The sequence below is a fragment of the Fulmarus glacialis genome, unplaced genomic scaffold (genome assembly GCF_000690835.1).
Source record: "Fulmarus glacialis isolate BGI_N327 unplaced genomic scaffold, ASM69083v1 scaffold40704, whole genome shotgun sequence".
Lineage (NCBI taxonomy): Eukaryota > Metazoa > Chordata > Aves > Procellariiformes > Procellariidae > Fulmarus > Fulmarus glacialis.
This window is the reverse complement of record NW_009206857.1, coordinates 18789-30707: the sequence shown is the minus strand read 5'-3', so window position 1 is coordinate 30707 and position 11919 is coordinate 18789. Positions and strand designations below refer to the sequence as shown.

Sequence of the window (11919 nt, the reverse complement as noted above, 5' to 3'; positions counted from 1 at the left end):
TTAATATAAATATATCACATTTACTGTAATTCTGAAGAAAACCATGGTTAAAAAGGTATAGTAATAGTTATAGCTATAGCAATCTCTCCCTTTTTCTCCTTTCTACAGTATTCTCACCAACCAAGAATTTTACATTCTGACGCTATTCAAAAAGTTGCAGCAAACACAGATGTTTCCAAAATGTGGGAGAATGATTTGCGCCCTATCCTGATAGAAAGATACTCAGGATCACCAGGAAATCATGTCGTACGACAGGTAAGACAACATTTCCTGAAAACCTGTAAGAACATCTATTATTTATATTCTGGTAGTGCCTTTAGTGACCACTAAAGGGACAGACACATTCCTTTCATTTGGTAGGATGAACTCTATCATTTGTTCAAGTCTAGACTGCAGAGAGCCTACATGACATAGCTTGCACTTTAGCTGACATCGTTGTCCGGGGCTGCATAGCACGATGGAAAAAAAATCCCAACATATTAAAATTTATGTTTTAAATGAAAAAGCTCGCCTTCGGTTTGGTACCCAAAGTACAACACAACAATTGTCCTTTTCCTCACATGCACAGGCTTTTGGCCTCTGGTTCAAACCCCCTGGGACCCTACATGGGGATGAAATAAATGACACCCCCCCCGCCCTTTTTCTGGAGAGGTCCTGTGCTGTTACGCTCCCCTGTAGTGTTGCCTCAGATGAGTGGATCAACACGAAAAGGGATCAAAGGGGCCCAAACTGGCAGGCAGCCTAGATGGTCAACGTGACAAAGCACAGCACTGGTTTAAGTACAGCACCAGCCTTCATCTACCCTTGAGGCAGTGACTGAACAGCTCCAAGATAACCCTAAATAGTAAGCTTATTACCTTAACAGTAAGTTTATTTGCCACTCTGCAATTGGTAGACTGGAAAAATGCAGCTTTTTTATGCTTTGTGTGTGTGCGCGCGCATGTGTCTGTATTGATTTAGCTTTGTGGTTTCTTTAGTGATACCGTGGAAGGCAGCCAAATGAAAGGGGAAAAAGTGAGAAAAACAAAAAAACAACTGAGCCTAGGCTAGAAAACCACAAATCATATTCAAAACAGGATCATCCTGTTACAAGGTAACAGCATATACTAAAGTGGACCCCCACCAAAGGAAAAAAAGAAGAGTCCTACATTGTCAAAGCACAGTGGAGTTTGAAATGGATGACGTTTCTTTTTAAAGACACAGAAAATGCATCAGACTCCTTTAAGGGAGAAGGCTAGTGCCAGTCAGGATAGTGCACACTGGGAACTCCATCCAGGCTTATATACGCCTCTTAATCCATAACAGACTTCCTTTGCTCGGTGTACAGATAAAGGATAGACCATAAAACACCATAAAAGCTTTCAGGCAGACCACAAACAAAATGGAAGTTTGTTCTAGCACTAAAATTAATGGCAATAATCCCACTGACTTTACTAAGAGCAGGACAAGTCTTCAAAGTCTATTTTCTTTTTTCCTCTTAGAGGCTTTTCCTAATGTTTATTTAAAGAGAGAGGAATCTGCCTTGAAGAAGCACTCTAGGGACCCATAAAAATAAGTTGCTCAATAGAGATGGCCTTCTAGTAAGAGTTAGCCAGAACTCTGTACTAAGTATAACTGGGGTTGTTAGAGGTATTTTCTTTAGGTAGGAAGCTACCTAAAATGAATGATCTCTTTTATAGATTTACTGTGTTCATTTTTATCTTTACATGAGCTACACTTACCAGATTTCATTTTTAAAAGATTATTCTGAAATGTTTAATTGTTTCTTTAATTTAAACGAATCAGACTGTCTCTTACAGCCTTGTAAACAACTTATGCCACTTGAAAGGCAGATTTCTCATGGAAGTTAAAAAAACCAAACAGCATTTTTTTTTATACTGCTGTGGCGTCTATGCATGGTAATTGTCAAAATAGCCACAACAAGTTCTCTGCAGCCAGTTTTGACATTTAATTTAATGACACAATTGAGTGTAGATTTGAAGAGGTAAACATTGAATCTGTCCTGGTTACACCTGAAAAAACACTGGCCTGGAAACTTCAGAGATCAAGATCTTAATGTGTCATATTAATGAGCAATCATTCAAAGCACCCTCAGACTCCAAAGACAAGAGACAAAAGGGAGAAGTGAATAGCAAGCGAGCCAGTCAGAGGCTAAGGTAGCAAAGATATTGCTTACTTGATATAGTGACATTAAATTTTTTGCTATAAAATTTATCTTTTAAAAATACCATGGACTTACAGAAATAAGCTTAAGTGCCACTATTAATAAGCTAACGGCACTTTGTCTGCAACATCTTTCTGAAGCAAGCAATATTAATCTGATTTTTTTTTTTTTTTTTTAATTGCAGCACATCAAGCACCGTCTTCAAAGATTACAGGCTGGTTGGGAAATTGAAGAAGATACATTTCAGAGATATACACCATATGGATATCAAACATTTTCAAATATTATCAGCACTCTCGACCCCTCTGCAAAACGCCATCTAGTACTTGCTTGCCACTACGACTCAAAATTCTTTGGACAGCAATGGCAGGAGAGAGCATTTGTAGGAGCAACTGATTCAGCCGTGCCTTGTGCTATGATACTGGAGCTAGCACGTGCTCTGGATAACAAGCTTCAGTTAATCAAGGTAGTTTGCTTGTTTCATTTTCATTTGGTTTTGCAATAGCAATAGGCCTTAGGGCACTTTCATGTTCTCTCCCACAGCCTGCGTGCCTGATTCTCTGATCGCTGTGCCTATAGTAAAACTCCCACTGACTTCAAGAACAGAACAGGGATCTGTATCTACTACTATAGAGTATACATTATCACACTGAAACTTCTTATGCAAAGGGTGACTATCTAAAAATTATCTAATAAATATATACTATATAAAAATAACAATTTATACATGAGTAATACATGTTTCATAGACTCAGTGAGATATAATCCTACTTTCTATCTAAAAGACAAAGAACCCTACTCAGAAGCTCCTACTGTATGCAGTAATATCTAGGAACATTGACAAATTTTTGTTGCTTTCTGAATCTTGCATTTTTAAAATCTCACACTTGCATGCTGTTTTGGGAGACGGATGAACTAGTTGCTGTGCAGGAGAGTTACACTCACGTCCCTCCATCCCATAATGATTTCAAGCTTTTCTTCTTGTTTTCCTTTATCAATTTGAATAGTTTATTTATGAAACAAGTGATGGCTGAGTACAGGAAAACAGTCAAGTAATTATATAATATTATCAGTCTGTGTTACCTATGCTATGAAAATCTGCTTCAAAGTGCTGCCATTGCTGGGCACAAAAATTTGTTGTTGTTACAAGCTCTAAAAGCTTGTAGGATTACAAACTTGTAGGATTACAGCTTCATGAGTGCCATCTACTGGTTCAGTATTTGCTATTTACAGAAGAATATTTCTCCTACACTAACAGAGTTTTCACAGAAAAAGGTCTCTCAAATGCTTTACAAAGTGTCGGGAATATACTCAGCTCAGGTATTAAGATTACTTGTCGGCACTTGTTTCCAGAAGCTGATTTGGTGCCTTCTGATATCAGAATATTTAAGAATTTGAAGATTAAGAATATGGCAATGTTTTTAATCACAAAACAAAGCACTCCTGTAATACATATGCTTTCATTTAGAAGCTTCATTTAGAATAAATTCGCCTGATGGTTATTTATGGAACAACCTGCACACCGACTTAAAGACTGGAATTTTTCGCAAGTAATACATCATTTTTTGATTAAATTGTTTTATCATGTAAGATGACAGCATTTGACAAAAAGGCAATCTAATTACTTTGCACAGGCTACAATTTGTACAGTCTGTTAACAAAATACACTTTGGGATCCATCTGCTTAAGACATTAGCTATGACCTTTTTGCTCTGCTCACAGTAGCATAACAGACTCTTATGTTTTCAGCCAAATCTATTTATACTTTGACTTGAAGCTGGTTTTGACTTTTTTGAAGCTTGATTTTCATCTTGATGTTTCTCCAGTTATATAAAGTAACTTTAAAATTAAAGGGCAAAGACATCTCTCTACATTATTCAGACCTGGGAATGTGTTAAATAGTAATAATAATAATAATAACCAATACTACTTTCTAAAATTCAAATGGCGTTAATACAGTTTCCTCCAGAATGTAATGCAAAATGACTGCTATCAAAAGAGCTCTGTCCTGTGCAGAGGACAAAGGGCAGCAAAGCATTGACATTAGAGAAATCCATATATCACTGTGAGTATAATCAATATCATCTTGCCTACGTGAGCGACATTTTATAGAAGTTTTCCACTACTGTTTATATTGGATCAGCTCCAGCTAGTTGGGAGCTGTAGCCCATACAGGACATGGCTATTGCCAGTGACCCCACCTTTTTAACCACATCATGCAATTTTACTTGAAGTAACATTAATTCATAGAGGGGCTAAAATATATATGGCAACTTCCAAGACTACAGTTCCCAAAACTGTTCATATAGCGGAACCGAACTGGGTTTAGCCATCTTGTAGATTACTAGGAAATGCTGCCAGTGCAAACAAGGCTTCAGTTAGTAAACAGAGAGAAAAAAGGCTCCTTCTACATTGGGAAGAAAGTTCACACAGCTGTCTCCTATGATTAAATAAATTAATCAAATATATTCTTAGTTTTTACTGCTGTGATATTTTTGATTGTTGAAAGGGAAGGGTGTATCCACTCCACTCTGTGCTTTGGTTTTAGGGTAAAGCTGCCTGGGTGGTTGCAGGTCCTCCTGAAGCAAAAGCAATGGTCATTCTTCTTATGACTGACTGCTCTTTGTCCCTTAAAGAACCTTCAGCTTTACAAAGACATAATTCACCTCTGCTGATGCACAACTGTAGCAGAGATATTACTCCTTTGTGGCGCTATCAAGTAATAATATTAGCACTCACATCAGGTGTTGTTGCCGACATGTCTCCTCATTATTTGAGATGATGTTTCTGCTACGTGGTTTTGCAGACCTGTCTCAACATACTCAGCTCATGCCCACTAAAGTCAGAAATGGAACTTTTAACCAGAACCAAAATGAGACTGGAGAACATGTCACTGTGCTACATAAATAATAATGACTGATCACTACTACTATTACACCATAACGCGTGTTTAACAGCCATAGGAAGGGTTTGCATAGGGTACCTTGAAAATATACCCCTACTGATGTTGCTTATATGACTACAGTATTTGTCCTTTATTTAATGTTCTGGCCAGAATCAGTTATGTTACTTTTACCTTCCTCCAACAGACCAGCTCAACATCCAGACCAGACCTTTCACTTCAGCTCATTTTTTTTGACGGTGAAGAAGCCTTTGTCCGGTGGTCCCCTTCCGATTCCCTCTACGGATCTCAACACTTAGCTCAAAAAATGGTATCTACTCCACATCCACCTGGTTCAACAACCACAAATCAGCTGCAGGGCATAGTAAGTGGCTTTCACCTCCCTAATGAGTAATAGTAAATTGCATTTTTTTAATATTTAATTAGTAATTGGCCAAACTCCCAAGAAACCATGAACCCCAGCAAAGTTAAAGGAAGAAGCAGGCTTGTGGAAATTTTATGAGATGTGATAAAATAGGGAGTTGGCAAGAGCTTTTCAGGTGAATCTGCTTAGACCTTCTCCATACAAGTATGAGGAGGAATCACAGAAAAATCAAAATACACAAATTTATTAGAATATAAACTATGAAACCCACCTTCTTCAAGAGAGATAATTCGAAGTGATTAGGAAAGAGCACAGACATAGTGCCAGTCTATGAACAAATCTCCCTAGCTCAGCGCTAAGCTACAGCAAGCTCTCCATTTGATTCTTACTAACATTCTAGTTGTCTGCTCCCTTCTCCCTACTGCCTTCTAGTTTCCCTACTCACTGCTGAGACACTTTTCTGCTGTCACTGTATCTTGTGACTCATAAAACGTCTTTCCCTGGGGAAGAAGCAATTTCCTCTTCTTTCTCCCCACCTACCATAGTTTTTCCTTTAAAGGAATATACCACACAAACTGCAAACAAAGTGATGCAATCTGCTTCAGCTTGAGGAACAGAGAAACTGCCTACCTTTTTCCTCCTCGGAAAGAGAGCAAAATGCATTATATTGGAATCGAGTTCTGCTAATGAGTTCTTCTCAGGCACCAAGCCAGATCTTTGGCCAGAGCTATCAAAGACCTAGTCATGACCTATACAACTACCAAGAGGTTTCATTGCTGCTGCTGCTGCTGATGGTGGTGTAGTAATGTAAAGAATTCTGTATTAAAGATTCTTTCTTCTGTAGGACCTGCTGGTACTACTGGATTTAATTGGTGCACCAAACCCAGTCTTTCCCAATTATTTTCCAAACACTATTCGATGGTTTCAGAGGCTTCAAGCAATTGGTAAGGAGAAGGGTATGGGCTTTTGATGCATTTGAAAATTTACTGTGTAGTTTCTGAATGTAGTAAGTCCTGTAAATCAGATTTTTAGATTACTTTTCTGTTTTACAGTTACAATATTTAATAATGTAAATGTTAAGTTTGCTGCATCTTAAACCTATACGAAGATTTTTATATTTAAATAATAAAATAACTGAGGAAAATTCCCAGACACTTGGAAGCCATGAAACAGATTCTATTACTGATTGTCACTCTGCGACTCTTGGGAACTGCTTCACTTCTGTGTTTTAGTTCTCACTTCTGTAAAATGATGGTAATAGCACCAATCTTGGTCTTCTAAGTACTAAATAAATGCAAAAGACAGTCACCAACTCCTTTTTCTTCTTTGATGGAAAAAGCTTCCATATGAGAGGAAAAATAATTCAGGTGTGCTAACATGCATCATATTGTCCAGAAGTTGTAATAATCACTTTCATTGTGAATTACAGAGCAAGAGCTACACAACATGAATCTGTTGAAGAATCACCTTGTTGAAAGGCAGTATTTCCAGACTACTTTACATCGAGGCTTGGTTGAAGATGACCATGTTCCATTTTTATTAAGAGGTACCGGAAGCTCTTATATTTTGAAGTATAAGTTCAGTAACAAATGCATCATTTAGTGAACGAGCAAGTGCATATGATCCCATTTTTCAAGCTTATTTGCCCCAACTTGAGGCTTCCAAATCCAATTTTACGCAGGCCAAGAGTCACAGCTTTGAAAAACATACCCAAACAAAAGCAGCGATAAAACATACCCATCATCATTTTGCATGAGCGCAGCTCCACTGGCACGGAGATAATGGAAATTTCTGTCAGCAGTAGTGTCCTACAAAGATACGCAACTCTGATCCAGTGGGATATCACTACATACTACACTAGCCAGCTAGTTACTATTTCTAGGAGCAGTGAAACACTCAAGGGTCCTATCTTCAACGACTACAAAAATCTCTAAAGATCTGTTGTCAAAGTTACAGTAATGCTCACTATTACCTGTTTAAATTTGAAGGCACTGACTCCTGCAAAAACTCACATACTCAAATTAGACACCCTCATTCCCTAAAGAGAATGGAGATTTCATAACTGTCAGCTTGAGGGGTGGGAAAGCTGCATAGAGTAGTCAGCAGAAATAGCAAAGGACACAATATGCCTGAAATCCCTCCTGGAATTAGGCACATACCTGAAACTGGGATTCCCTGCCTAAGCATTTCTCCTGGCAGACACCTAAGCCATAGCCTGACTTTTGCATCCCTTCTTTTCCTTTGGGATGCAATCAAAGAAAGGGAAAGCAGTTGTACTACTGCTGCCACCAGGTCAGTGATTAAAGCACTTGTCCAAGTTCAAGATGTGGATTTGATGTCCTTCTCGGTTCAAGCACTCAGCAGAGCATCTTCAAAACTAAGGTGGGCCAAAGAAGGGTAGTAGATATAGCAAACTCTTCTGATTGAAGTTTTCCACTGTACAGCAAGGACTACAAGAGTCATATTGCTAGAGAAGGGTTAACCAAAAAGGAATGTAACACTAGTTCAACGAAGAGGGTATCTACCTAGGAAAGGAGGGAGGTATCTTCATATCCAGCCCCTAATTTTACCATTGCTTATGCTCTGTTAACTACTGAGTAACGTGGCTCTGGAAGCAGGCACAAGAGCAGCTACACCTCTCCACTTCCAAGCGAGTGCTCTCTTCACTGAGCTATGGTTACTGTCTCCTGCACAATGGTTCTTCAACTCCAGGAATCTTTCATTTTTCACACCAAGGCAAGGCCCAGGTCCAACGAAACCAACAAAGCCATCATATGCATGTCCAGGGATATCAGAAATCCTACATGGGAGAAGCCGATAGGGGAGAACAATGATTATATCTCAAAACTTTTTCTAATAACACGATTAACCTAGTGAAGAAAAGAGATTCCTTAGTGGTATGCAGCTGAAAAATGAGAGAGGAAAAGCAGTAAAACAGGAAAGGGGCTGGAGAGAAACAATGCTCCCCACAAAAAGCGATCAGGAAGCAGAAGACTGATTTAACTCCTCTTTTACCTAAAAGTTGCAGTTTATGTATAGATGGCCTCATGTGTATATATATGCAGTGGAAGTTCTTTTATCTGAGGATAACAGTGGTTCTGTTTCACAGAGTAAAAATACAGACACCCTATTTTACCATTTATGGAGAGGACTAAAAAATGCTTAAAAAAGTGCTCAATCTTAACACTGTCACAAGAACATGGTAATCAGTTTTCAGTTTGGGGAGCTGCAGTGGTTTCTCTGCCCTTCTGTAGCTCCTAAACATGGTATCAACAACAACAATGCAAAGAATCTCAAAAAAAAAACAAAAAAGCAAGTATCAGAGTAAAACTACTAGCTACAGGTGCCTTAAAAAAAAAAGAGGGAAAAGTACTCAAAGGAAAGGAAGGTGCCCATTTTAGGAAACACACAATGAAATGGATGGGCTGCAGTCACAGGCTTCAAAAAAAGAGAAGGTAAAAGGAAGCTGCAGTGACACACACTCCTCTATAAAGTAAATTTATTGAGCAGTTACCTGACTATTGCCAAATGGCGACATATCAATTGCCTTAACAAAACTTCTCCAATATTTCTTCTCCAAATTTCACTTTCCTCCTTATAGGGGTTCCAGTCCTACATCTGATTCCATCCCCTTTTCCTGCAGTGTGGCATACCATGGAGGACACAGAAGAAAACCTTGACAAAACCACTATTGACAATCTCAGCAAAATCCTGCAAGTGTTTGTACTGGAATATCTAAACCTGTGATAGACAAAATGGCAAGAAATCGTACTTCATTCTAAATGCTGTATGCCCACCTTCACATTTGCTATTTAATTGCATTGGAGAGCATTAAAGCAAAGCCAAATATAATGATAGCTCTTGCTAGACTGATTATTGACTCAGCTGTTCCTGGCCCAATGTTCCATGTAGCCAAATAAGATAGCATTAAATAAGAATTAGTTTCAGCCTGGAAAGAATTTGATCTTTCCATGTCTTACCTCTGAATAAAAAAACCGACAATTTTTCCAGATTGTTATCACTGTTTTATGTCACATATTAAGATCCCAGGAAGGAATGCCTCCCGACTTAAGTGTTAGCTACAGTTTTTACAAGGTGTGACCAACTTTTGCGGTGTTCAGCAATGGAAATTTATACCACATTATCAAAAGAGGCAAAAATCACACTAAAACAAACTCTTACTTCGGGTTGAACTAAAGTACTTCATCCTGAAATGAGTTGCTAGAACCCCTGACACGCAGAAGGGATTTTTAATCCTCTCTGCTCCCTCTGTTCCTTCCCCTACAAGGAAGGCTGCAAAGGCTCTTGTCCGCAGACAACAGGCCACCAGGAAACAGAGAAATAACCCAAATTCAATTTTCTTGCTGTCGTTTGTTGGATACTTTTTGATGGAGAAGGGTGGTGGGGAGTCATGCTTAGAGAAAGGTATGTGGGGCTTTCCATCATGCTTTGACTGCAACACAGGAGATAGAAACAGAAGAGTAGGTGGTGTGTGGGAGCAATGCCGCAGCACACACCATTCATTCATGTGAGAATCATTCACAATTTGACCCAAAATAAAAAAAAAAACCAAAACAAACCTGCTGTTTTTAATACAGATTACGTCAGAAGTAATTATACTAGAAAAGTGATCACTTAGAAACTATAGTTTTATATAAATATAATTTTAAAGGCAAAGTGCTATCTATCAAGAGTAAAGTAAGTATGAGAGTCAGAAGCAAGAAGACGGTTTAAGCACCAAAAAGTAAGGACAAGCCATAGCCTATGTCAGAAAAAGGTACTTACAAAGATACTCACCAGTGTAACAACCCTGTGCTTTTACATTCCATACTGGAATTATTCAATAAATTTAGTATAACACACTGGCAAAAATCTAGTCTGGAATGAAATCAATAGGAGAAGCCAGAAGAACAGTATTCAAAGGCACATACAGAATTACGGTTTCCACTGGTGAGAAAAAGAGGAGAGCATTTGAAGAAAGAAAGGGAAAAGAAAAAAAAAAAAAAAAAAAATCAAGCTGGTAGAGGATGAACTGAGAAAAAACAAGTCAGTATTTTACTGCTCCAAACTTCTTCCATTAGAAAGTTCTATCCTGGGCAAAGAGATTTAAAAAGGAAGTAAGGTTCCTATGGAGCTGTAGGCATGTCAGATTTGGCCTGTATTTTACCATTTTCCTAAAGCAAACATTTCTGAACCTAAGACAATATTGCAACTTTAAAAATATGTAAATAGAAGCATGTATTTACAGCAATGCAAATTTGTAAAATTTTACTATGACAGGACAACCTGAAAATGACATTCAATCTGGTTTTGTTGCTCAAGATGAAACAAAAGCATTTTATGTTTTCCCATCACTTTAACATTTGTGAGAAATGTTTCTATTTTGCATGCAACTTCTGAAATAGAATACAATGAAAATTCTAAAAATTGGACAGATGTGTTTATTTTCAGATATTACTGTACATCTCTGTAAATACATCAAAGCTATTTGAACTCTTTGCTATCATTTCTCCTCTACTTCAGCCCATGAGAAAACATTCTAAACAACTAAATTAAATCTTCTGAAGTTGAATACTCTGAGCAGTATAAGGCACCTACTGCACCCTCCTAAGTGGCAAAAAAAGGTAACAAAATGGCTATATACAGAAATACTAAACATTAGTTTGTGTGGCTAATTTCATTTTTACAGGTGAACTCTTATGGTTCTTCACACTTTGCAGGGCCTCTGAAAAATGCAGTATGCATTTGCAGTGTGCACTGCTACTCTGCTTCTTCAAGAATTTGAAAGTTAACTTAAAATAGGCTTCATTATGAAATGTGGGGTCAGAGGGCTGTTATAACTGGGAAAAGCCTAATTTTTAAAAATCTCTATTAGAGTTAGTTGAAACCATAATTTAACCATGTAGTACACCAAATCTCTGGCATGTCAATTTTGTTACCTACTTCTCACTACCTGAGCATGCAGTTCTCTTGAGTTATGTTTACTTAGTTCAAAGAAATAAGATACAGGTTGGTGTAGTATGATTCAATGGTTCTCAAAACACAAAGAAAACATGAAGAGGCTTGCTTTTTTTTTTTATCTTAGGTTTTTGTAAGTTTTTTTGGTTTTTGTTGTTGTTGTTGTTTTGGTTTTGGGAGGTTTTTTGGTACAGGTAAAGAGGGCCTTCTCTTAACTGGATGTAAGCCCTGAAAGGGTTTACTTAAAGAGGGGAGGGTCATCATCTTAGCAATCTATATGATCTGTCATTCATTTAAAAAATAACTGCTGGAAGGAAAACGTAGATCAGCCCAGTAATCATGTGAATCCAAGAATCTATGCTCCCAAAAGCAAAAGAACCTGAAGTAGTCAGTAAAGCAGAGACATGGTGCAAGGTGGGTTCTCACTGCTACTAAGGCAGAGGAGAACAAGCAGGTAGAAAAAAGTCTAGCCATTTGACAAAATACCCGGAAAACAAAAAATACAAGTGAAAAGACCAGGACTAGTATCTC

The 11919-nt window shown here is 38.0% G+C and overlaps 1 protein-coding gene across 1 annotated transcript; it reads left to right on the top strand.

The window, feature by feature from the left end:
• Positions 1 to 112: 112 nt before the first annotated feature.
• On the top strand, positions 113 to 9336 carry QPCT (glutaminyl-peptide cyclotransferase). The gene is made up of 6 exons (XM_009575903.1): positions 113 to 255; positions 2349 to 2630; positions 5254 to 5430; positions 6275 to 6374; positions 6860 to 6976; positions 9032 to 9336. Exons 1-6 carry the CDS (start codon positions 181 to 183, stop codon positions 9175 to 9177), a joined length of 897 nt encoding a protein of 298 aa, XP_009574198.1. The 5' UTR covers positions 113 to 180; the 3' UTR covers positions 9178 to 9336.
• The last annotated feature ends 2583 nt before the right edge of the window (positions 9337 to 11919 follow it).

Excerpts from the sequence above, each read along its gene's own strand:
- QPCT (XM_009575903.1), top strand. The coding sequence starts at position 181 with ATGTGGGAGAATGATTTGCGCCCTATCCTGATAGAAAGATACTCAGGA. Across the intron at positions 256-2,348 it reads GAAATCATGTCGTACGACAG|CACATCAAGCACCGTCTTCA; the intron begins GTAAGACAACAT and ends TTTTAATTGCAG. Across the intron at positions 6,375-6,859 it reads TCAGAGGCTTCAAGCAATTG|AGCAAGAGCTACACAACATG; the intron begins GTAAGGAGAAGG and ends TGTGAATTACAG.